The sequence below is a fragment of the Dysidea avara genome, chromosome 11, assembly GCF_963678975.1.
Source record: "Dysidea avara chromosome 11, odDysAvar1.4, whole genome shotgun sequence".
Lineage (NCBI taxonomy): Eukaryota > Metazoa > Porifera > Demospongiae > Dictyoceratida > Dysideidae > Dysidea > Dysidea avara.
Genome location: NC_089282.1, coordinates 13,836,581 through 13,861,108, shown reverse-complemented (window position 1 = coordinate 13,861,108; position 24,528 = coordinate 13,836,581). Strand labels below are relative to the sequence as shown.

Here is a 24,528-nt window from a genome sequence, read left to right as displayed (position 1 = left end):
ATGCTCCTTCTTCAGGTCTCACATGTTCAGTGACTACAGTCATAGTTCCATTGATGGTGATGGTATGGTTTACTGCTACGGCATAAAAGTTGTCAGCATAAACACGGAATGAAATACACAACAACATAGCTACGTGCAAGACAGATAACAAAAAGCAGTAAACTGGTAGCAGAGCAGTCGGGGTACATAGTCGACTTTTATTACAACATTGCTTACAGGTCAATTTGCTATCTATTGCTTCATCATATTTCTGGTAAGTAGTGTACATGGCTCTACTTAGTTGTATCACATACTGCCACTTGGCATAGACAAGATCTGTGAGAACACTGACTACTACTAGAATTGTGTCCATGCCGTCCCATCCACTTTCAAATTCCCAGCTCCTTCCATTGATAAATCCTACGATGTTACAAATAGCTGATGGATAAATCAACAGTTCTCCGAGAAATCCAAGGACAAACTCATTAAATATGGAGCCACATGGGCCAGAGCAACATTCAATCTCACAATCACAACAAGTCTTTTCCTCTGTGTTAATGTCGTATTCTTCTCCACGTGAGCGTGCCCTACAATATTTATAGACTCTCTTAAGATCAATCCACAGTTTCTTCAGGTCAAGAATCTGAGCAAGTAGTCCAGCCAAAGAGATTACCATGCACAATACATTGAATAGCACGTTCTCACCATCAACTGCAAATGCAATAATGGGATACAAAAACTGGAACAAAAAGAAACTTAAGAGAAACAGACGATATATCAGTCTTCCTACCAAACCACACGGTATCTTCTTTGCAGTAGACAATAACTGCTTGGCTTCACCAAAAGCATATTTGGTTTCTTCTACACTAAAGTTGAAGCGAGAAAATCCAATATAAAATACACGAAATACAACAGCTGTTGCTGTTCCATCTTCTGCTAATTCAAAAGCAACACCATCTGCAAAATGTTCTACTGTGACTACCCCTCCTCTTCTTGCCATTTTGTAGCACAACCAACGAACACTTGTAAGTGATTTTAAACGACAGGGTCCAGCCCTTTTATACAAGGTACTACTGGTTGTAAGATTCCAAGAAAACTCATTTACAAAAATTGTTTTTCTAAGAATACTGGTAGATAGTAATCCTGACTTTAAAGCATATTCACAGTGTTGGGTAAACTTTTGTTCCCTCCCAGGACTGTCCTACGACTGACTTTGGTTTGACCATAATTATTTCTAGTGTAGGGAGTGTAACCATGTGAAACCATCCTTTGTTCTGGAACAATGGAGTGTGGTTATGTCTTGGAAAGAATGTCAGTGTTGTGTATTAGTGATGCTGTGAATATAGACTAGAAGAGATACATATTTGGTTAAAAGTTTCAACCCCTAGCTGTATACACATGAAGGATATCCTTCTATCAAAGAATCAACTCTTTGAGATGGTCTCAAAGTATTAAAATGGAACATATTTAGGATAATTTACAATGACAGAATTAGAACAAAAGAATTGGAAATTTTACCTGTGACGTCACAAGTGGCAAAGTCAGGTACATTACATACAAGGTATATGTTCATGATCTCATTAATCCTTCGACAGCAAATGTCCAATATATTGGATGCCAACACACAGACTTGCATAAACTCTTTAAACTTTGTAGCCGTTACTATAGACACCATAATTGCCATGACCCGCTTGATAAAATGGTACCTTCATTCAAGGAACACTTCAGCTGCTAGACAACACAAAGTAAGTAGCTCTTCCATAATAACTCTACACCCAATACTTTGATTGGCCATATCTTCATCCCACAATGCTAAACTAAATGCCATTAGACTGAGCACACAATGGTGATTCTATTGGTGTACATAGATCACCCAACAAAAATGAGGATCCAGACTTTAAAAAGGAGGGAGAAAATGGTAACTGCAGGTCTAGCTAATTAGTAGTAATAATTATCAAATAATCAATCTCCAGTAATGTTTCACTGTTAAATATTACCATTTAAGTCTTTAGTAATGCACAAGACCCCTTAGTGCAACCCCGATAAACCGCTACGACATTTTAAAAAGTTACGTCAAAGCATTTAACTGACAATGTATTTAAGGCCAAGGCTACCAGCTTGATGATATCAATGTTAATGTTGCTTTAGCGGCACATACAATGCACCTATCATTGACCTCCTTTGTGTTCCATTACTTTTTGCTAACAGCATAAGGTGTCAATTCACTGCAGCATACCATAGTTTCGTGTGGATAAGAATAAAACGGGAATTGTCCGTACCACTCCCCACAACAGTCAAAGTAATCACACTAGCTTTATGTGTCATTCTTCGTGTATAACGGACAGAACTCAACTACATCGTTGATTAGTAATAGTATGGAGGTACACATTTTGTCGTACACTTATCCTCATATGTATAACACTATTCTTTCTTTTAATGTGGTGATACAGAAATAATGATGAATTATGTTACAACAAGTGTAAGGAAAAATTAGGAATGTTTACAAGAATAAAAAGTGTTTAACAATGGGATCATTCCCTAAACTGCAAATTTAATTATACTTTGACCATGTAATTTAAAAAAGAATAAAGCCACTATCATTTCATATGTCCTATAGCTTGAAATGAAAGAGAACCACATATGGTAAAAGAAGTGAAGTTGTAAATAAGAAAAAAAGTAAACCCCACAATCACTTTATCAACGTACCATTATTATAGATACAGCCACCAAAGAGTTGGTTGACATTGCCAATCACATATAAATTGCATCACAACATTTTGGAGGGATGGAAAACTACTAATGAACACCTCATTAATAGGTACACCCATGGGATTAAAAATATGGTTGTTGTTTTATGATTTTTTTTAGTAGGACCATTCAAATTAATAACAGGAAGCTAAACACTTTGCAAAACAAAACTTCAAACTATGTGATTACTATATCGGGCTGGTCTCACTAATAAGGTTATGAAATATGCCTTAGCTACTCCTTATGCTTGGGACCAAATCAACTCATTACCACTAATTTTGGGCAGTCAATCTTTGTGAATTCACCAGTTACCCACTGATTAGCTATGACAATATTTTCTGCAAACGCATCTAATCCAATTGCAAACTAGGGCTGAAACGAATCTTTCAAGTAGTGCTTCGAAGCTTCTTCCAAGATAACTACCGAAGCTTCGAAGCTTCTTTCAATTGAGTATACTGTTATAACAATGTATGTATTCAATTACAGGCAGCAGGATGCAAACAAAGAAGTTTCCATTACATCAACAGTACCAGTAATAATATTATATAGTAGTAATAGTACTATGAATAGTTAGTACAATACAGTACTATTAATAGTTAGTACAAAACAGTAGTTTGAATAGTTAGTACAATACGGTGAATACAAAACGGTAGTTACAATACAGTGGGTTGAATAGCTATAGTACAAACACACAACTCACTGCTAATGTAATGATAAGTAGGATAAGTTCACTACTAATGTAATGATAACTTGGATAAGTTTTTGTTCAAAAAAATTAATGCGTTAACATTTTTTGGTTTTAAAGAACTTCTTAACTTAGTGACTGTCAAACCTGCTGTAGAGAAAACTCTTTCTGAAGAAGTGGTTGTAGCTGGCATGCACAGTAGTCGTCTCGCCACATTTGAAACAGCTTTGAAGCGACCAGCATTCAATTGCCACCATATAAGTGGATTGTCTCGTCTAGGTGGAGGAGGTTCAGCCAGATACTTTTCCAACTCTGTGCTGAGGGAGGGTTCTGCTACTGCTGATTCCTCACCAAGGAGTTTGTCCAAAGCAGTCAATCTCTTTGGTCGTTTTACATCAGATGGAGAAGGTTCAGATGGAGAAGGCTCGTGTGAATCATGCTCACATTCTTTATACATCTCCATCAGCTCTATTATTCCTTTCTTTAGGGTTTCTTTTTCGGTTTCTGTGTATCTACCCAAGGTAAGATTTTTAAATCGAGGGTCAATAATAGCTGTCAATAGCATTGGGTGTCCAGCATGAAGAGAATTGAGTTCAAATCTCTCAGAGATTTCTGATGACACGATTTCTTTGAATTGCTTGATTACACCAGAATCTGACACATCTGGCTCTAGCTGGTCAAGCATACCATGTAATATTGGAAACACACCTGACATTGACACATTCTCTTCGTAACTCAAAAAGGTCGTTGCAGTACTAAAGTTTTCCAAAGCTTCTACCAATTCTTCAACTAGTTTCCATTGCTCAGATTTTAAATCCAAGTATCTATCACTGGGTTTTGTTACCTTACTATCTGAAAGTACAGCATTTATAGGCCACCGGAGTTTCAACAGGCGATCTAACATTTCATATGTCGAGTTCCATCGAGTGACACAACTGTTGATCAATTTTTTACCAGACATGTTCATGTCAATTTGTTTCTGTTTAAGTGCTTCAGATGCTACTACACTGTGATGAAAGTGTGTGACGATCTTCTTCGCAGCAGCAAGTAGCCTGTCAATGGAGTTGATTTTAAACCCGGCTAGTATACAGAGTTGAAGGCAGTGAGCAGTGCAATGCAAGTGTTGCCAGTTTAGTTCATCATGCAAAATTTCCATGGCGGCCTTCATGTTGGATCCCTGGTCATGACTAACCATCCTGACAGTATCTACAATCTCCCATTCTTCCACAACTTCCTTCAACTTTTGTGCAATGTTTATCCCCGTGTGCCGCTCTGAGAAAGGTAAGGTTTCCAGTACAAAAGCCTGTAGCACCCAGCTGTTATCAATGTAATGCGCTGTTACGGTGATATAACCTTCTGTGGCGATGCTTGTCCATATATCTGTGGTTAACGATATAAACACTGCTTCCTCACTTAGCCTCTCTTTCAGGCGTTGTTTACACGTTGCGTGTTTAAGGTTGACATCGGCGGTAAACTGTTTTCTGCTTGGCAAGACATAACCTGGCTCCAAGTACTTCATCAAGTTACGAAAACCATTACATTCAACAGTTCGAATGGGGCGTAGGTCTTGAACAATCATATGAGTCACTCTGTCACTTATATTCTTTGCACGTGCTTCACTGCATTTCGCAGGTTTCACGAATCCATCAAGGGTAGACGCCTTCCTACTCTCCGTCGTGGTCGTCTCAACGTCCGGACAGTAAAGCGTCGAGTGTTTTGACGCGAGGTGATTCCGGAGGTTTGTTGTCCCGCCTAAATAGGCGAATTCCTTCTTACAAATAGTGCACATGGCCTTCCTACGGTCATGAAGTTTCTTATAAAAGTTCCACACGTCCGAAACTGTTCTATTTCCAACCGCGCCCAGGTCGCTTTTGTCTGACGCCATTTTCTTTTCTAAACTTGTGCGCAGTGCGCATGCGTATATATAAACGTGCGAATATTCGAATGGGCACTGGCAGATCCGGAGCCTCTGTCAGCTTCGAAGCTTCGGATTATTCGAATAGTTCGTCTCAGCCCTATTGCAAACATGGTGAATTCAATAGTACCAAGACAACAAACTTTATTGCACCAATTCTTCTACACCTGATAATCAATCAACATTATAACTACTATGAAAAATTCTTACTAAATAGTACAGGTTTTTGCAATTGAATTTGTCACTTTTGCAATTGACTTCGTCCCGTTTACAGTAGAGTTCGCTTTTGCAGTAGAATTCGTCCCATTTACAATTGAATTCATCGGTTTTGCAATTGAATTCATCATGTTTGCACAAGAATTCATCTGTGATAAGATTGGCAGCTGTAGAAAACACGAAAACAAGACATAGCAGCTGTTTCATGATCTTGTTGAAGTACAACTGTAAACAACTCAATATAAGGCAATAATTCTTTTGCTACAGCTAGCAGTCACAATTGTGCTTTACCATATGGTGATGGGTGTGGTCACTTGCAAACAAGCTAATTAACTCGAATGGCTTCACGTACAGCCCAGCTCCAGTTATACCTTGTAGTGCCTCAAGTGGTATTCTCCATGGTGAAAATGATCCACCTTGTGATGAGTGGCTGGTTTATGGCAGTCAATGTAGATATGATGAATTCTTGTGCAAACGCGATGAAGTCTAATGCAAAAGTGACAAATTCATTTGCAAAACTGACGAATCCAATTGCAAACAGGACGAATTCTACTGCAAATGGGACAAAGCCAATTGCAAAAACCTGTAAAACTCAAGAGTAGTACAATAAGGACATTGTTGAATTACTTTTGGCGGTACAGTACTTTTGACAGAAAAGCAAACTATTACATGAAGTAAATTATTAAGTAAAGATATTGTATTACAGTATATTTTACACCAGGTACTTGATGAGATAAGACATGTGTCCAATAATACAACATGTCAGCTTCTTTATACTATCTTAGTAAATAAAAACTAAAACCCACAATCACTTTCTACAACTACTATTATAAATACACTCACAGAAATTTGTTAACCCACGTTGAGTAGATTTTTAAATCCCACAATCGATTGATTTTTTGGACGGTACCTGTCATTTTATGATGGGACCTAATTATTATCATACTCGGAGGTAGGCAATGTCTGAAAGTTTGGCCAACTACAAGTAGATGCATTTCAATCATTGAGTACCCTTTAAGAGTTACATTATTAATTCTTGTCAATACACTTATAAGCCAAACTTTATAGTGAATGATTGTTTGTGTGCTGAAAATAAAGGATCTTAGGCATGGGATCAAGTATGTGTTGAAATATACTTTATTAAAGTACAAATAGTTTACACTCAGCCAGCTCTGCAATGGGTTGTATACAATCACTGGACTGGACTAGTGGACTGGACTGGTGGACTGGACTACTGGACTCAGGTATTTTCCCTTTTAAAATCAAACATTTGGGAAACTGGTTGTAAGTATGCTAGTCTCATGTAGTTAGACCACTCCCCCACATTTAAAGAAACCCACACACAAACTAAAGAAAGATGTGATCATGCCAGACTTGTCAACATTGCCCAGCTTCAGCTATGTACAGAGGTTCTAATAGTTCTTGCATGTCAACAAATCTAAAACAGAAGTCACATGCGGTAATTATAGTTTAGAATTCAAATTGAATCAACTTGATTGGTTGAAATCTTGAGCACATGATTTCACTTGTTGTTGCTGCCGTGCAAAAACTATAGAACCTTTGTATCAGCTATCGAATAGCAAGACAGTTAACTGTCACCACTTAATTTAGCTGACTCCATGACTATAACTTGTAGGATACATGGTAACTACAACACTACATACACATGTGCTGTATGGTTTGTACTTCATGATAAGACAAATGGTAGTCGTACAATAGAGATTATGTCAAGAAAGAGAATTGCACATGATCCTAAGATAAGAGATAGTGCCAAGTAGACAGGTCCACCTGCATATTTTACATTCAATGTAGCAATAGCTACAATCAATTACCCAAATATGTGCTGAAATGAAAAGAAAACTGAGTCCACCAGTCCAGTCCACTAGTCCAGTCCAGTGATTGTATACAACCTCTGCAATGTGCCTATATTTAAGGCGTATGGCTGCAGCCACTATATGGCAGATTGTTCTAATGTAACACCCATTGAATATGATTTCAACACTTCTGTACAAAATAATTATTGAATTACTGGTCAAATTACATTATTTGTCAGGCCACAGTTGAATTTGTCCAGAAAGAAACTCCTTCCTTTCATGGACATAGCAGAGTTTAGTACTAGAAGGTAGACTTGTGTGCTGGTTTGTGGTGACCACAAGCCATGTCCAAGGTAAACTCGTAAGAGTTTAACAGGTTACTTTTCTCAGTATTACAGTAGTATAAACTGTATACCATAACTCGGCAGACAACTTATGTTTTAATTGCTTGGTAACATTTTTTTTTTCCAAAGGATAATCTACTTAGACACTTGGTGTGGTGACTGTCCAATAGTACAATAATAATTGAGCTTCCTTATGCAATCTTAATAAAATTTAAAGCCCACAATCACTTTCTACAACTTCTATTATAAATAAAATTATAGAAATCAACTGAGTACAGTGGACCCTCACAAATCTGAACCCCCCTGGGACCAGAGGCTATTCAGATTACTGAAATTTTCGGATTTGTGAATCACAATAGCACATTACTGTACAAGCATGTTTAATTCACAAGTGTTAATAAAAGCAAGAGTAATATTACTGTATACAAATATTAACACTTTCAACTTGCTTTCAATGATAATGTCTTGTACTTTCTCTTTTGTTCAGGCATCCTCAACTCTGGCTACACGCGCATTTTCGCTAGGCGTTAAATAGAATATTTTTAATTAAAAATTTTTTTTGGCATTGGGTAACCTGTTCGGATTACCCGAGCGTCCGGATTAGAGAGGGTCGGATTTGCGAGGGTCTACTGTACTTAGTTTGCTCAAAATGGACAATCGATTGTGGATTTTTTGGATGGGTACCTATCATTACTGATGGAACCTTGTGTATGTGTTAACACATACCTGATTACAATGACCACTACTAGCCTATTGTGGCTTTCTTGGTATGAGCATAATGTCAACATACTATAGTATAATGCAGTCGGACCAACCTTCCTCCTAGACTTTTGTGGGATCAGGTTCAATAACTGTTCCAAATTCAGCCTATACCTTCTTTCCTTTCTATGATCCCTAATCGAAATTCTTAATTTTTCCTCATACTTGTTTACTTTTTTGTAACATTATTATGACTGGTGAACAGATCAAAAGAAAGGATAATGTCAGAGGTAATGTTTTCGACTGACTACAAGTCCCAACTATCTCAAAAATGAAGTGGCCATTATGTTTCACTTTCAGCTATTTTCAGCCCATTTCCAATCATCACAAATGAAGAACAGTAGAAGCACCTCTGGGGAAACTGAATCAATCCCACTGGAAGGTTGTAGCAGCAAAATATGGAAATACTTTGGGTTTCCTGGTAAAGATGGCCAGTACAATAAGAGGGACAAGCGGAAATGAAACGAAGTAACTTATGGTCACTATAGGAAATGCTTCGAGTAGAATGGGAATACTTCGAACATACACTCGCATTTAAGTGCACTTCACCTCAGCGACTTTGCCATGATGGAGAAAGAAGAAAAAGAAACTGACTCTGCAAAATGTCCAAGTTAAATCAAAAACTACACCAGTGGAAAATCAGCTTCCAGCTTTTTACGAAGCTCAACAGCCACTTCCCAATGGTCATCCAAGATGGAAGAAGCTAACTGATTCTGTATGCTACTTCATAGCAAAGGATATGCTACCTTTCAATACAGCAAACAGCCGACATCTAATAAATATGTTTGAGCCACAATACCAACCACCTGATAGGAAAACTATTTCAAACTACTACATGCAATTTTTTTATGAGCAAGAGAAGGCAAGAGTCCAGCAGCAGCTGAATAATGTGGAGTGGTATGCAATCACCACTGATAAGTGGACATCTCGTGCTAAACATGCTTATTGTGCTGTGTCCGTTCATTTCATTGTGGACCTTAAGCTGCAAAGCTTTCTGATACATATGCATGAGCTTCCTGAGAGTCACACTGCAGAAAATATTGTTCAAGAAATTAATGATTCACTATCTGAATGGAATTTGTCAGTTAGAGGAATTGTGGTGGCTACCACAGATAATGGGGCCAACGTCGGCTTCTCCTTGTAGTAGTGGCTGTTTAAAGCCAAAAATCCATTAGCAACGAGTCGCCACCTAATCTCCACCAAAGATGCACCTTCTAAAATAGATTAACGGCGTACCCCTCTGAAGTGCATCCACCTATAAATTGAGACTGTGCTCAAAATACACATGTGCAGGGTGATTGGGAATTAGTATATAGATAATCATAACACACGGTGGATAAAGCAGTAAATGAAGATAGTATGAGTGTAAACCTATATGCTTTCAATCCTTGGTAATTAAATTTTTCACAAGAGTAACTTACAATACAACACATCAGTCCCTCAGAAAATAAAAATTAAAAACCACAATCAATTTCTATAACTACTGTTATAAATACATTCACAGAAGCATCAGTGGATAGTTTTTGGGCAACCCATAATCGATTTTATTTTTTGGACGGTACCTGTCATTTCTGATGGGACCTTGTGTTAAGAATGATACCCAACTCACAAGCTTGGAAGAAGATAGTACAAAAGAAAGGAATTTATGCACAGTTGTTGTTTGTGGCTTTCTTGTGTGAGCTTGATGTGAATGTACTACAGGATGTACGGTTCAATAGCAGCTCTAGAAAGGAAGTTCCATGCCATCCAGCGTTAACCTTTATTTACCACCTGTTGATTTTTATATATATTATATTGTATATGTTATTACTGAATTTGTTGGTGGAAATCGTTTAGCGTTTGCTGTAGATATGCTATTCTGTTGTATTGGCTTTATCTTTCAGTGCCGTATACTGTGTAAAATAGGCTCTGACATCAAAAGATGTTGTTGCAACCATCATTCAGAGACAAGACAATCCCATACACTGCTACAGACTTGAAGTAGTCATCTGTGTCTATGCTGACAACTTCTATGGTGTCCCAAACATTGACGAAACTGTGATCAAAATACGTAACTCCCGAAAAAGGATCATATCACCTTTCTAGTTTTACCTGGTAATAGCAGGAGCAGTGATTCCAGTGATGTCTGTAGTGTTATTCTTATATAACAATAGTAAGAATGACTACCAGTATATTATCAAAAATAAAGGCTGAATGTGGATAGGTTGATTTCTTACACAACTGCTACTCATACCTGCTTAGAGCTACCATGCTAGTATTTATGATTTCGTTTTTAGTTGGAACATCAGAGTAGACTATGGACAGCTGAATGGTCCACTACCCAAAGGCCAGGGCTGCTTTTCTGACAATAATATTACTTTCATTCATCTTTGGCAACATACAGAGTGTGATAGTTGTGATACTATATAATAAATCTGTTCCATTTACAAGCACAACAAAGGAGAACACAAACGGATCTTATATTAATTAACTATTTATGTATTGCATGCTCATGTATGAACTGCATAAAACTGTTGAATTAGCATATGAAAGCATATTTCATTGTATCATACAGTGTGGTTGCTATATATAAAACTGAGCGTCCACCTGTCCATTTGATCTCACACTTTTTGCGCCAGCCGCTGCATGTATCAAAGCAATTTTTGCACCAAACAAAGTGCTCATCATCTGAGTAATGAAGCTTCTAACTGCCGTTGTTTACAGTGTGTTGAATGCACGGGTGTAGAGCCAAAATTTGTCTACATTCTTTCTGTAAACTGCATGCAAACTGCAAGTAATCACCTGTGCTATTCAACTTATGCATGCCTTTTATACCAAACTCATCTCACTCTTCAACTACTAGCTCCTTGTCCTTTGTTTGTGGCTGATCTCTCTACAGGGTGACTTGTTTGTAGCTGATCTCTATACAGGTTACTTGTTTCTAGCTGATCTCTTGAATTCTCTTCAGGGTGACTACTCTATTGGGATGACTGCTCTATTAGAGTATCTCGATCTCGCACTTGCTACACCAAGTTGGATTTCGTGTTATAACTCCGTGGCTTTAAGTCTGATTCTTCTACACCATTGAAGAACCTTTCTAAGATGATAACTCCATCTGTACAGCGATTTTCAAAGCATTACCCCAAGCGGTTTACCTAGAAGGCGTGGCAAGCAGTCGTTTTTCATTAGCTAATCTCGATTGCATAATTGTTACACACTGTTGGTTTTTTCGTTGTATCTTCCTGGTTTTTAGCTCGATTTCTTTCAAACCACAAAAGGTTCGAGGTTCAATAGTTAACCTATTCACCCACCGATTTTCAGCTTCTTCCCATACGCGATTTACCCTGTAGGCGTGACAACATATTGGTGTTATTTTTCGTGAATAATCGCTCATAACTCTTTGCCTGTTTATCGTAATCCAGCCAAAGTTGGTACAGAGATGCGCCTTTATACCCCCCTTCTGTGTGCCAAATTTCAAGGCGATTGGATATGGCGTTCGCGTTTTATAGCAGTTTTTGTAAGTGTGCGAAAAGAGGAAGAAAAATAAGAAGAAAAAAAAAACGAAGAAACTAAACCAATTTTTGAAGTCGCATATCTCGGGAACGCTTGAAGCGATTTCGCTCAAATTTGGAATGTGGAGTGCTGAAGGTGGAGGGAGTGTCCACAGCAAAAATCGTCTAGTTTCATCAAGGAAGCACAGAACTACGGAGGTGCGAAAATTGCGTTTTCTTTCTTCCTGTCAATATACTCACGGGTGTTACGCGCTGGCTTCTTGGGCCGCACGACACACTACCATGTGTCTTGATATTCATGTGGCATAGTGGTTAGGGCAAGTGCTTTAAAAGTATGAAATAGTGGGTTTGATTCTCCCACTGAACAGTTTTTTTTTTGTAATTTTTAGATGGCATTTTTTTTTTGTGTTCTATCGATGTACAGTATACGTACTTTTCATGTAAACTTCTCTAATATTCTGAACCTTTTTGGTACTCCATTTTTACTGTTAGCTATGTGGACCTTTTCGTGTATAATAATTTACTATCCGTAAACTTCCGCGCACTCGGATATAAAATAGTTATATCTCATATACTTCACAAAATAATTTTCCAAACATGTGTAACAAATAGTGCATAAACAAATGTTCTAAAATTCAAATGTTTGTTCGTTTGGGAGCATTCGGATATGAACTCATAACATTCGAATCCTATATACAGCACCCAATGTATATAATTAGGTCAAATGCAGCTGAAAATAGTACAGGACACTACACGCACCAGGTGCCAAGTTGTTAACATGTACTTCACTATTGTTTACACTTAGTTAACAGCCTGTTGTCTACAGTCAGGTGTATGTGAAGCCAAAAACGCTACACCCAAAAATGCTATACACTATGGCTAGCACACCATGAGGTTGATTATGTGATAAACTACTACTTCGCTACTGTTTACACTCACTTTATTACTGTCTATATGAAAGAGTATTTCAACAAGTAAGTGAATAGAATTCTCACAACAATAGGTCTTACTAGTTAGATTCAATAAATTAAAAATTTAGATTGTGGGTTTTAAATATTAGAAACATCCGTAGTTTTTCATTCAAACATTCGAATGCTCAATTCTAGTACTCGTTTTAGCACTAGTAACAAACACAACTCACTCCATTGTTCCAATGTGATTTATAATGACCTGTAGAATAATTAATTGTGGGCTTTAATTATTTCACTTCCAATATTACGGACACAATAAGGATTACATTTTCATACCAAAACAAAACTACCCCAGAAACCAAAAACCATTCTGTATATCCCGGGTGTTGTACTACTGAGCTGAACCACTGAATAACGTCCACTCACAAACTGCCATACCAAAGCAAGTAGGAATTCCCTGATGTACCATGACATGCACTGATCATTAGGTTCCTGTAAAACTGTTTCAGTAAATAAAAAATAAAAGCTACAACCACTTTCTCCAACTACTATTACAAATAAAATCACAGAAATCAAGTAGTCTTAAAATCCATAATCTATGGTATATTTTGGATGGTACATATCAATCCTGATGGGACCTTGTTACAAGGAATTCTATTGCAATAAAATAAAAAGTAATGAAATATGTCCTACCTTGTTTAAACATTTTTACTGTTGTAACATCTTCCAGACATTCTGATATCATAAAAGTATTTGTCAAGCTATTGCATTTGCAGTCAATCATTTCCCTAAACATCTTCCCTTGCCAATTCTAATATTCTGGTATCAGAAAGAAGGGCTCTGGGAACTGTAATTTATTGATATCAGTTCGCAAATTAGAATACTTTATATATCGATGCTGAGGTGTAGGGGTTGATTATGGGTTGAACTTTCTTTTTGAGATCACAAGATGTTTGATGACATATGACAAACCTCCTCTGATGTCAGCTTCTTAGCAAATAAAAATTAAACCCACAATCACTTTTTATAACTGCTTTATAAATAACTCAGAAGTTAGGTAAGGTTATGGTATATTTTAAAATGTGTGGATGGAACAAATTACAGAACCTGCTCTACACCAAGCAAGGGATAAATAATTTTACCAACTGTGTTTTGGAAGTAATACCACTATTTGTACTTGTTTGTTTATACTGCAGAATAGTGTTGCACCAATCATCAGTGGAATAATTGGTAACAGCCGATATATTATGGTGATTTTGCAAGTATCAGTACTGGCTACAAAGACGAAATTATTTGCTGATAACCTAAACCCACAATCAATCATTAACGACAATAATAAACACGTGACAGTATTAAAAGAAAGCAGTGAATGCAGAGGTAAGCGGTAAACATTTATTTGCTGTACCTGTTTATAACTATTTAGGCTTGTTTATCTGTGAATAGTGTGGCTGCAAAACTGCGTATATTTATCTGCCGCCCATGCAATTAACCAATCACTATTGCAAAGGGTCTGGAATCCCACCAAAACTCCCGTTTGAGAAGCTGACTTTGGTGTTTTATAACTACTTGACTTTCATTTCCATGAAAGGGGTTAGTGGTACACTGGTAGTAAACACTGTAGAAACGGCCGCCCACGCAAGTAATTAAATTATTGTAATTAATGTTACACGCACACATAAACTTTGGATGATTTTTGCTCCTTCCCTGACCTATAGAATTGAAGAATATCGGTAAATATCAGCATATCAGCTACAGGAATGAGTGAAAAATCGGTACTGGTAAATGTGAAAATATGCATATCGGTACAGCACTACTGCAGAACAACTGTTCTTGGGTGTGTGGTCCATGATAGAGCAATGTTTTTCAAAAACGCGCCCTAAAAACCAGACTAACAGAATACTGAATCCCTATAATTTTGACACAAGTGACTAAGCAACTAAATATCTAGGTCCTTGTGGAAGTTACTGTTTGTGAAGATGTTTTAATAAACTTTTAGTAGTTTCTTTGAGTGAAACAAGCTCTTTGAAGGCTTGTATCTCTGTCACTGGGAAGAAATACATCAAAAACATTTCCACAGGACCTAATAAACTGTACAGTATCACCATGCCCCAGAACTTCCTGTATAGCCTACAGCTTTTGCTGCATTTGGCAGCAGAAAAACATGGTAGTGACAGCTGGAGTTGAGCGATGTATGGGCTAGCTTACCTGTCTTGCTACAACTACTTGTAGTGTTCCACCTTCCTCAAACTACACTGTAGCAACATAAAAACATTAAATATGATCACTTTAAACCTTTCACGCTGCTAGACTCAGTAGACTGGTTTTATGACCTTCTCAAAAAGTATCGATAGGCATTCAAATATTTGAATGGCTGCCTGTGACTATACCGTAACCTTAACAACCATGTCTTCTTTATAATACAATGACCTCTATCCGAAATGACGTCACAAATACAAAATGGCTGCCAATAGTGGGAGGACTTTAATATTTTTGAGTACAGGCACATATGGAGAAAATTTTTTTGATCGATCATATTAGCTCTAACTAACAGGTATGGTCATACATAATAATAATAAGGATGAACTTGATGCTTAAATGATTTATTGTAATGTCTTATAATGATACCTGTTGGTTGTAGCTCCGTATCTTTTTTCTCGGCTGAAATATGACCGATCAAAAATTTTTCTCCATAGGCATCAGTACTTGAAAATATTAAAGCCCCCCCCCCCCACCCACTATTGGCATCCATTTTATGTTTGTGACATCATTTCGGATAGAGGTCATAGTTTCCATTTTTGGATGGTACCTATCATGCTGATGGGGCCTTTGAAGGAAAGTACATAAGTAGAATATGTAAGAGATCATATAGCTTGTCAATAGTATAGTGGTGACTTATATAGGGTCCACTAGTATAGCTGCAGGTGTAAGCAACCTCCCTTGTTTCATTACCTCACTTTCTAATGTGATCCTTTGTATGATCAAATAAGAAGGAAGAGTACATTGCTTGCTTGCATAGCACCTGCTATTATTAATTTAACTAGTCATAAAATGGTATAAGAAATATTAGGAATCAGTTCTGTCCTGCACCAAAATTTATAACCATTCTCAAATGTTTACAAGCTAATCTATATGCTAATTCTGTAGTGCCGGGATGCGAGCATCAATGAAACAAACAGCTTCTTCGTGCACATATACATTGTAAGACTACCTCATTATATTTTTGGTTGCAGTGGCAGCACTTTAAGGTTACATTAACATATCCGTCTGACATCATTACCAAATGACTTATTTACAACACTACTTGTATCACACACTACTATAGAACATGTACATAGAAACTTATGGCAACAAGATAAAAGGCATACGGTTAGCAACACCACAAAATCTCACCTATTACTTCACTGTTGGCAAATATCAAGCATCGGCTAATTGAGGTCTCTGAGAGAAGGGACTCGTGCACACTAACAAATGTCTGGTTGCCACGGGCACTGATCCAGGAAGCTTTACGCAGTCCACTAGCATCACCAACAGATGCCATGGCACCAGGTTTAGCATGCCAGAGATCATCACCTTCTCCTTTACTGCGACCTAGTTGGCCCTCCTATAGAATATAAAGGAAAGTAACATATTGAGCTTTACTTTGGACATTCAAAGAAATGAAGACACATGCATAATCCAGGCGATTAGTTCCCAAATACCTTGGTATAAAACAACAAGGAACTTAATGATAAGGACACCATTAGTTGGTCAAAGGTCACTATATTACACAGGTTCCATTGTACACAGTATATAGAGTACCTTGTGTTTGCCGAAGGTGTATATTTCTCCACTGGACAGTAGCACTACAGTGTGGTTGTCACCACAAGCTATATGAGAGGCTGGACCTGGTAGATCAACCATAGTTGGATCACCACTGTAGAGAATAAGTAATGTTCAGGGTACACACTATACAGTACACACACACACACACGTACACACACAACACATACCATGGTTTGGTATTTCCCAGACCCAGTTGTCCATGATTGTTATTACCAAACGTGTACACATCTCCACTATGAAGGAGCACCACTACAAAAACAAGACAAGATGACAAGCACTTCAGTAACAAATGAACACACTACCAAACAGCGTCACAACTAAATACAATAGTAGAAAACAATACATATAGACACACCTGTGTGAAATGTTCCACACTCAATCTGCATAGCAGTCATGTCATCAGGGAAGTGGACCTCTGATGGTACTGGTAAGTAGTTGGGGTCTTGAGCTAATGCATCTTTATCTGTAACAGGAAGATTGCTGAAATGTATGTGCGTGTACGTGTGACCCATGTCTGTGTGACATAGACAGCAACACATGTTAGAGCAGGAACGATCAGATTAGCTGACACTACAACCAAACTGACAGAGATGCTCTACATTAGTGTAGGGAAGACAGTATAGTGCTGCACTCACATCGTATCATGTGACCATGAATAGTTAGCAGCTAATGGTGGCCTCCCCATGTGGCAAACAACACAAAAACAACAACTGTAAACATCATTGAATAGTAAAGCTTACAATACTGTAGAGTGGAAATACTAAGCAAAAGATATTTTTTGACACAATTGTTAATTTGACAGACCAGTGGCAAATTTCTCACGGTGTTAATTACTCAAAACAACAAATCCCTTAACATATCATGGTTTTCAAATTCTAGAAGATCTCTAGAGGTACAACATACAATCATATGTAGCATACTTGTAGGCTTCTTAGTAGCAGGCAAAATAATCAACTAAGTACCTTTCTTTTTGTCGTCCTTCTTTTGTTTCTTTTTCTTCTTCTTCACCTTCCTTTTGATCTCAATCTCATTGGCATCCATACGAGCCTTCACATCTTCTCGTCCATCCTCGTAGATGTACTCAATGTCATCATCAATGGAGTTGTCGTGGTTGATCATTTCATGAGGGTCAAGGTCACCAGCACACACCTTGCAGCAACCACAATCCTCACAGCCTGCGTCACCAGCACCACAACCACACACACTAGAAAGGAACAAGTGAAGTAAAGTATCAGATTGGTTTACTTCTAATTAAAGCCCACCTATTTGTCACCGATAACAGTTTTACATATATGCTAGGTATGCACACACTACAAACGAGAGATAAACCCAATTCTACAAACACACTCACGTTCCAGGATCAAGATACTTGTCAGTGTTGACACAGTTGGGACCATAGCCAGTACAGTAACCACAGACACTGCACACATGACACTCGCCACGCGACCACGAGTGGCCTCCCTTGCACATTATTTCACCATGAGACCTGATCAACACTTCCTCTTCTTCTTCTTCACTGCTAGATGACTCTTCTACTGGCATGTCTGCAATGATGGACAATATGAAACAAGTATTAAATTATGTACACATCTATCTTGAACAAAAACACACACACAGACATGCTCATTCACTTACTCATTCCGACTATACAAGTGTACAGAGACATACATAGCTACACCTGGGCATCAGCCTATTTTGCCAAGGTATCAGAAAATGTTCTGTCACAGCAGTGACGCATGAAAACACTGTATTTGACAAATACTACTGTCCACCAGAGAAGTAGGAGATAACCACCCCTGATTGTCCACTACATTCTAAACACACACACACGCATGCACACACTCATACACATGCACACATCATACAGACACACACACACAGAACACACACACAGAACACACACACACACACACACACACACACACACACACACACACACATACATCATACAAACACTCAATACTCATGGTCCTCAGCCCGTCCTAGTGTCCCTCCACAGGTAAAATGTGTCAGTGACTAGTTGTCATCATCGGACCATGTGTTCACTACATTGTGACTTCTCTTAACAAACTTTCTGACTTAAGAACACAACAAAATATCTCCATAATTTTGGTCACAACAGGTCTAGTTAATACATTTTTTTATCTCTGAGAGAGGAAAACCTCTATACTACAGCAAAAAGTGGCCAAAAATTCTGGGTCCCAAAATGTCCGTAATTGGGAGGTTCCACTGTATATTGTACTTTTAAAACTTCCAACATCAAATCCTTACATATTATTACTCATAATGAATTGTATGGGGTTGCTACGTGCACTATGGATGGTTCACCTTGTTTTTTCTCTTCCTCTGGGGGTTGGTAGTCACGTCCACACTGCCCATAGTTGTTTCCTCCAAAAGTGTACACTGTCCCCAGTTGGGTTAGCACACAAGTGTGGGAGTGGCCCAGCATCACCTGACTAACAGGAATCCCCAGCAGTGCAGTTACAACACCTACATGAAAACCACAATCAATAGCTAACAACAATAAAACAGGTACAAACAATTTATAGCACACATACACAGTACAACCAGAATCAAGGTGGAATTTCCTCACCAGAAGCTTCATCAGTGATCCCTGATATTGGCAGGTCCCCAAACATGTAGAGTTGACCTTCCTTGTTGAGAAGGGCTGTGGTATGGTTACCACATGATGCAGATATGATACCAGCATCCTTAGCCTTGCCAATCTTCTTAAATGGAGTTGGCTTAGGATTGTTAGCAGCTAAAAGAGTAATTAACATACATGTACCCAAATCAACATGACGATTACAAATACATAGTTACAGGCAGGAAATCTAAAGGTAAGCAGTAGTCACTGGCCAACATGCAGATAAACTTATTCTCAGCATATGCAAAGCAAAGCCTTAGCAGTTATATTGCACATTATTGTCACTGATGGGATACCTATAGACCACTCCAGTTCTGCTGCCCACACAAATTCTCCTAGGGCAAAACTAGTAACCCAGTACCAAGTTCCATGGATAGGAGTTGAGAAAGTCCAGACACTTAAAACTCCCACTAGGCCACACTCAATATATGCATACACTCATGCACATATAAATCAAACTGTGATTCTTACGAGCTTCGCCTGACTCTCCCTTCTTGTTTGTCCCACTAAAATATACGGTCTCATTCTCACAAACAATAATAAAATAAGTTCCATTAGTGTCACATGTGCAGTGTATGATCTTGCTGTCAGCTTCTGGCAGTGGTGGGACCTCAGCCCATTCCCCAGCTTTTGTCTCTTTGTTCTCAGTAATACCAAACACTTCACCATTACCAGTATAGAAGAGCTACAGGGACATGCAACACGATACCTGGGTACACTCATATTAGTATTCACTGTACTGACCTTTCCCTGTGTAGTTTGGACCACAGCAAAAGTCCGTGAGGCCACCATTCTTTCAATAGTATGAGCACTAGTGGCATCTGTAAAAAAAATATATTAAAACCATATAGTTGTAAAACAAACTTAATTGTATCCAGGAAACACAGCTAAAACAATGCAAACCCACAATCATATCTCACATGTCACACTATAAAACAGTAACCAGTGTTCTGAATGGTTGATCATTATCTTTGTCACGTGTAGTAAATTTCATTCCATTTAATTTGAATTTTTGACAAGGTTCTATCTCAGAAATGAAATAGGAACCTTGAATCAAACGAGAACAAATCATTCAGAAAAAGCATAGATGTACAACTCTTAATAGGGATTGGAAACAGGCATCACACACCCAGTACACTACTTGTACAGTACATTTGACATTACTTGTTAGATACAAGGCATGTTTCACTTGCTACTGCATGAAAAAAGATTAATATTTCTTGTAGGTTTAGTAAGTTCTGTAAGGTTCAGCAGTACAAGCTGCTTCGGTGGAAGCCACTGAGTGCCTTTCTCACAGAAGAAACTAGTAGTATTGTGCCATTTCGGTACCTGTTTTAAAGTCCACAATATTATGTAGACTTGACACTGTGAACAAGGGTCCTATCATGCCACATTGTTTTCAGTAAGTGATAGATGAGACATGCGTAGAGTCACTGATTGATTTTTATTATGTCTGACCAGTGCCTTGCTTTCCTTTGATGTGGTATGCATTGGTTCTCCAGTCATAAATCATGTTACAAAAAAGTAAACAAACAAGTGTAAGGAAAAAAATATACTTGAGTAAGATCACTGAGGCTGTGTTGTACTACTGGACAGTTAATCCTTACTTCAGTTATGGCTTTATTAGATAGGGTAAAGTAGGAATTAAATGTCCACTACAGGCATAGATGACTACTCTTATTCCTCTTTATACTCGGCTGATAAAAATTCTGGGACTTCCACTGAAGAATGCAGAGCCCTCTGTTAATTTTTAATACACACTTGTTGCACCGGCTTTCTTGGCCACACAATATACATACATACATACATTGACTGAACTAACACTGCTGCTACTTATATAATAGAGGTTTTAGGATTTGATTGTGGGTTTGAATTTTATGCAATTTTCTGTAGTTTTATTACCTAACTGATACTGAAATTGACAAGAGGGATGAAATCTATAAACAAGATGTTAGGTACTTTTCATCCATATATTCAAATAAAAGCTTTAGACTATGGTGCGGATACTATCTGGGAATGGCTACTATGCTCACAGCTATTAACCATCAAATACGGTAAATATCATTCCAAAAATGACAATTATAAAATTGCCACAATAAAGACAAAGCTCTAAATTTACATAGATTGTTATTTTTGTAAAGTAAAAGTTTGGTAATAATTAAATTATTTAGAGAGCGGTTCAGTGGGCAAGAGCGAAGCTGAGCCTCACATATGTCACACTATTAGACAGGGTATGTGTCATATCCACTAAGAGATTTGTGTGTGACAGTTTCAGGTGTAAGGGTTTGACATGTATCATCAATTGTATTCCTAGATTGGATTAACTTGCTGGCTTGTTTTGATCCTTGTCTCCTTGAATTTTTAGCAATCTCTATTTCATTTTGTTTCTGTAGTAGTCTTATATGTCTAGATCAAAGAATAACTCTGTGCTAAAAACCCAAGTTGAGTTTTAACCTCTGTGTGTGTGTGTGTGTGTGTGTGTGTGTGTGTGTGTGTGTGTGTGTGTGTGTGTGTGTGTGTGTGTGTGTGTGTGTGTGTGTGTGTGTGTGTGTGTGTGTGCATGTGTGTGTGTGTGCGTGTACGTGTGTGTGTGCGTGTGCATGTGTGTGTGTGTGCATGCACATGCATATTTAGATAGTACACAGTATAAAAGTTGAAATGTGATAATTATGTGAAAACTAAAACCCACAGTCACTTGTTGTACGGTAGCGGTAATAGGGATTAAATGTCTACCAGTATATCAGACCTCCCTTCTTTTGCTGCTTTAATTTCTTTGATCCCTAATATATTTGTTTGTTTACACTTTTTATGACTGGTGAACTTCTGCATACCACAGTAAAAGAAAGAATGGTGCCAGACAAATTGTTTCCATCTGAACACAGACACTCCAATTACTAAAATAGTGAAGTGGCCATTATACTCCGTTTTCAGCTATATTCAGCCCATTACACATCATTACAAATGAAAACACTAGGAGAGGGGCCTCTGCAATCAATCCAGTCACAACAGAGAATTTGGGTTCCCATTAAAAATGTGGGGAAGACAATCACACGGTACTACCACCTTGCACTGTCAGCAAAGATAAATGGGACACAAAGGAGGACATACCTAACCATTACTGTCAAGACACCATGAAGGTATTGTCAGGCCAGTTTTAGGGTGACATTTTTGGTCAGAAAAGCCCAAACTTTATGATTCTTGATTCTTCCAAGGCTGCAATTGGATTTTTCCGGGTTATGCAATAAACCGCAATAGCGTGTGAACTACACAGTTATTCCAGAAACAACACCTCTGCAGGCATGTACCCATTTCAAGTTAAGCGCATCATACTATGAAATGTACAATAAGCATAATTTTTCTAGGAATAATTCATGTTTAGCGTATTTTGTGGCTTTTTGTTTTATAATTACTTTGCAATTTTATTTACATAAACAAAAACAACCTCAGCAAGATCATTAGTCCATAGAAATAAAGTAACTAAGTCGTTTAGTGCACAGTGAGGTACATACTTTAGTATGTCTTGTAAAGTGCATTGGGAAATTCAATGGTGAAAGGGTTCTTGCATGATGAGTCCTAATAGCTTGTAAAATTTTTAAATTTTTCTTTACACTTATTTGTTAACTGTAACATAATACATCTGATATAACACCTCAAAGTAAAGAATGTCGCTAACAACAAAACAAGACTCAATGTAGCCATTTTGTCTAACCTACCTGTAACACGGTCCTACACAAGGAGAGGAACTACTTTACAACCAATCTATTCACTTCTACTTTTGGAGGCATGATGTAAACATTGTGGACAATTAACAGTCATAAGTGTGCTACTGTAAATCAAATGGAATGAGGACAAATGTAATGCACGCATTATATAGTGAAGGCACCTGTCCAGCTAAAGTGATGCTTTGTAGTGAGTCCATAGCCTCAGCTATTATTGAGTTACGCTTGTCTGAAGGCATTAAGCAGTTCGACAACTAGTTTGTAAAAATAAAAATAAAAATTTTATAACAACTCATTCTGGATTGCACTGAAAACATTTTAGGCTTGGTTATTACCTAACCAATACTGTCAAGGTGCCACTGGCTTCTGGTCAATAATTTTTGTCAAAGTACAAACCATTTTGTTTTCTTATAATATAAACAGGTGTGTAATTGTTTTGTTAGTATCTATAGTGAAACCGTTAACACTTTTGAACCAACTGTGTCCAATAAACGTATTTGCTTTTCTATGTCAGTTTTAACATTATACAAATTAGTTTGAAGCCAGATCCGGTTAAAAATGAGCTGGCCCATTACCAAAGCTACATTATTTGCTATACAACACACACCTGTTATAATTACAAGTAGACGTTGTACGCTGAGTTTGTGTGTCATCCTGTGTCATGCTTTCCATTAAGAATTACTTCTTACATACATCTAAAGACTATGAGGCTCCTTTCTCATATTCTAGTTGTGTGTACCTTACTAACGTTATTACAAAAAACTTTGTAGGTACAATTGCTTCTAATAGCTAAGTTTTAACCATTAACACATGAACATGTGTTGTGTGTGACTATGAGGTAATAAAACTGTTGCACTGTATTTTGGGCCTGTAAAGGCCTTGCAAAAATTTTATAAGCAACACTAAACAATTAAAAAGAATCTGGATGTAGGATATAGTTAGTCTCGCGTAGCCAGGCCCATCTAACGCGCAGGTCACTTATCGATTATAAGCGCCCACGCTGGATGGGTCTGGTGAACTGAACGTATAAAATCTGGCCAGGCTTGCACCAAGAATCTGGTGCGTTGATAGATGTAAAGTGCCAAACTGACCGAGGTGACTAATTCCACTGAGTGTGTGTGCTATTGTTCTTTGATTCTAACCTTTAGCAAGTTTTTGGAAGATCGTACTTCTCGAAAATAGCGGACAAACCTTTACTCTAACCCCTGTGCTTCCATCGCTGTTACGTACAGCACGATGCACAACGATCACGGCCTGGACGTCCGGCTGTATCCTTGTCAGGTATAGCACACGCACTTGTGTAATTAGTCATCTTGGTCACTTTGGCATTTTACACCTATCAACGCACCAGATTCTTGGTGCAAGCCTGGACAGATTTTATACGTTCAGTTCACCAGACCCATCCAGTGCGGGCGCTTATAATCTCTAATTGATAAGCGACCTGCACGTTAGATGGGCCTGGCTACGCAAGACTAGGA

The 24,528-nt window shown here is 38.0% G+C and overlaps 1 protein-coding gene across 1 annotated transcript in view; it reads right to left on the bottom strand.

Moving 5' to 3' along the window:
* Positions 1-24,528, bottom strand: part of LOC136239414 (E3 ubiquitin-protein ligase MYCBP2-like) — a 68,755-nt gene that overhangs the window by 29,549 nt on the left and 14,678 nt on the right. Inside the window, exons 11-20 of the mRNA XM_066030145.1 lie at positions 20,076-20,152; positions 19,803-20,016; positions 19,278-19,445; positions 19,013-19,174; positions 18,036-18,228; positions 17,647-17,888; positions 17,040-17,147; positions 16,852-16,933; positions 16,661-16,775; positions 16,253-16,463 (exon numbers count right to left, since the gene is read on the bottom strand). Of these exons, the coding sequence (XP_065886217.1) occupies positions 16,253-16,463; positions 16,661-16,775; positions 16,852-16,933; positions 17,040-17,147; positions 17,647-17,888; positions 18,036-18,228; positions 19,013-19,174; positions 19,278-19,445; positions 19,803-20,016; positions 20,076-20,152 (1,572 nt within the window). The remainder of the gene's footprint in view (positions 1-16,252; positions 16,464-16,660; positions 16,776-16,851; positions 16,934-17,039; positions 17,148-17,646; positions 17,889-18,035; positions 18,229-19,012; positions 19,175-19,277; positions 19,446-19,802; positions 20,017-20,075; positions 20,153-24,528) is intronic.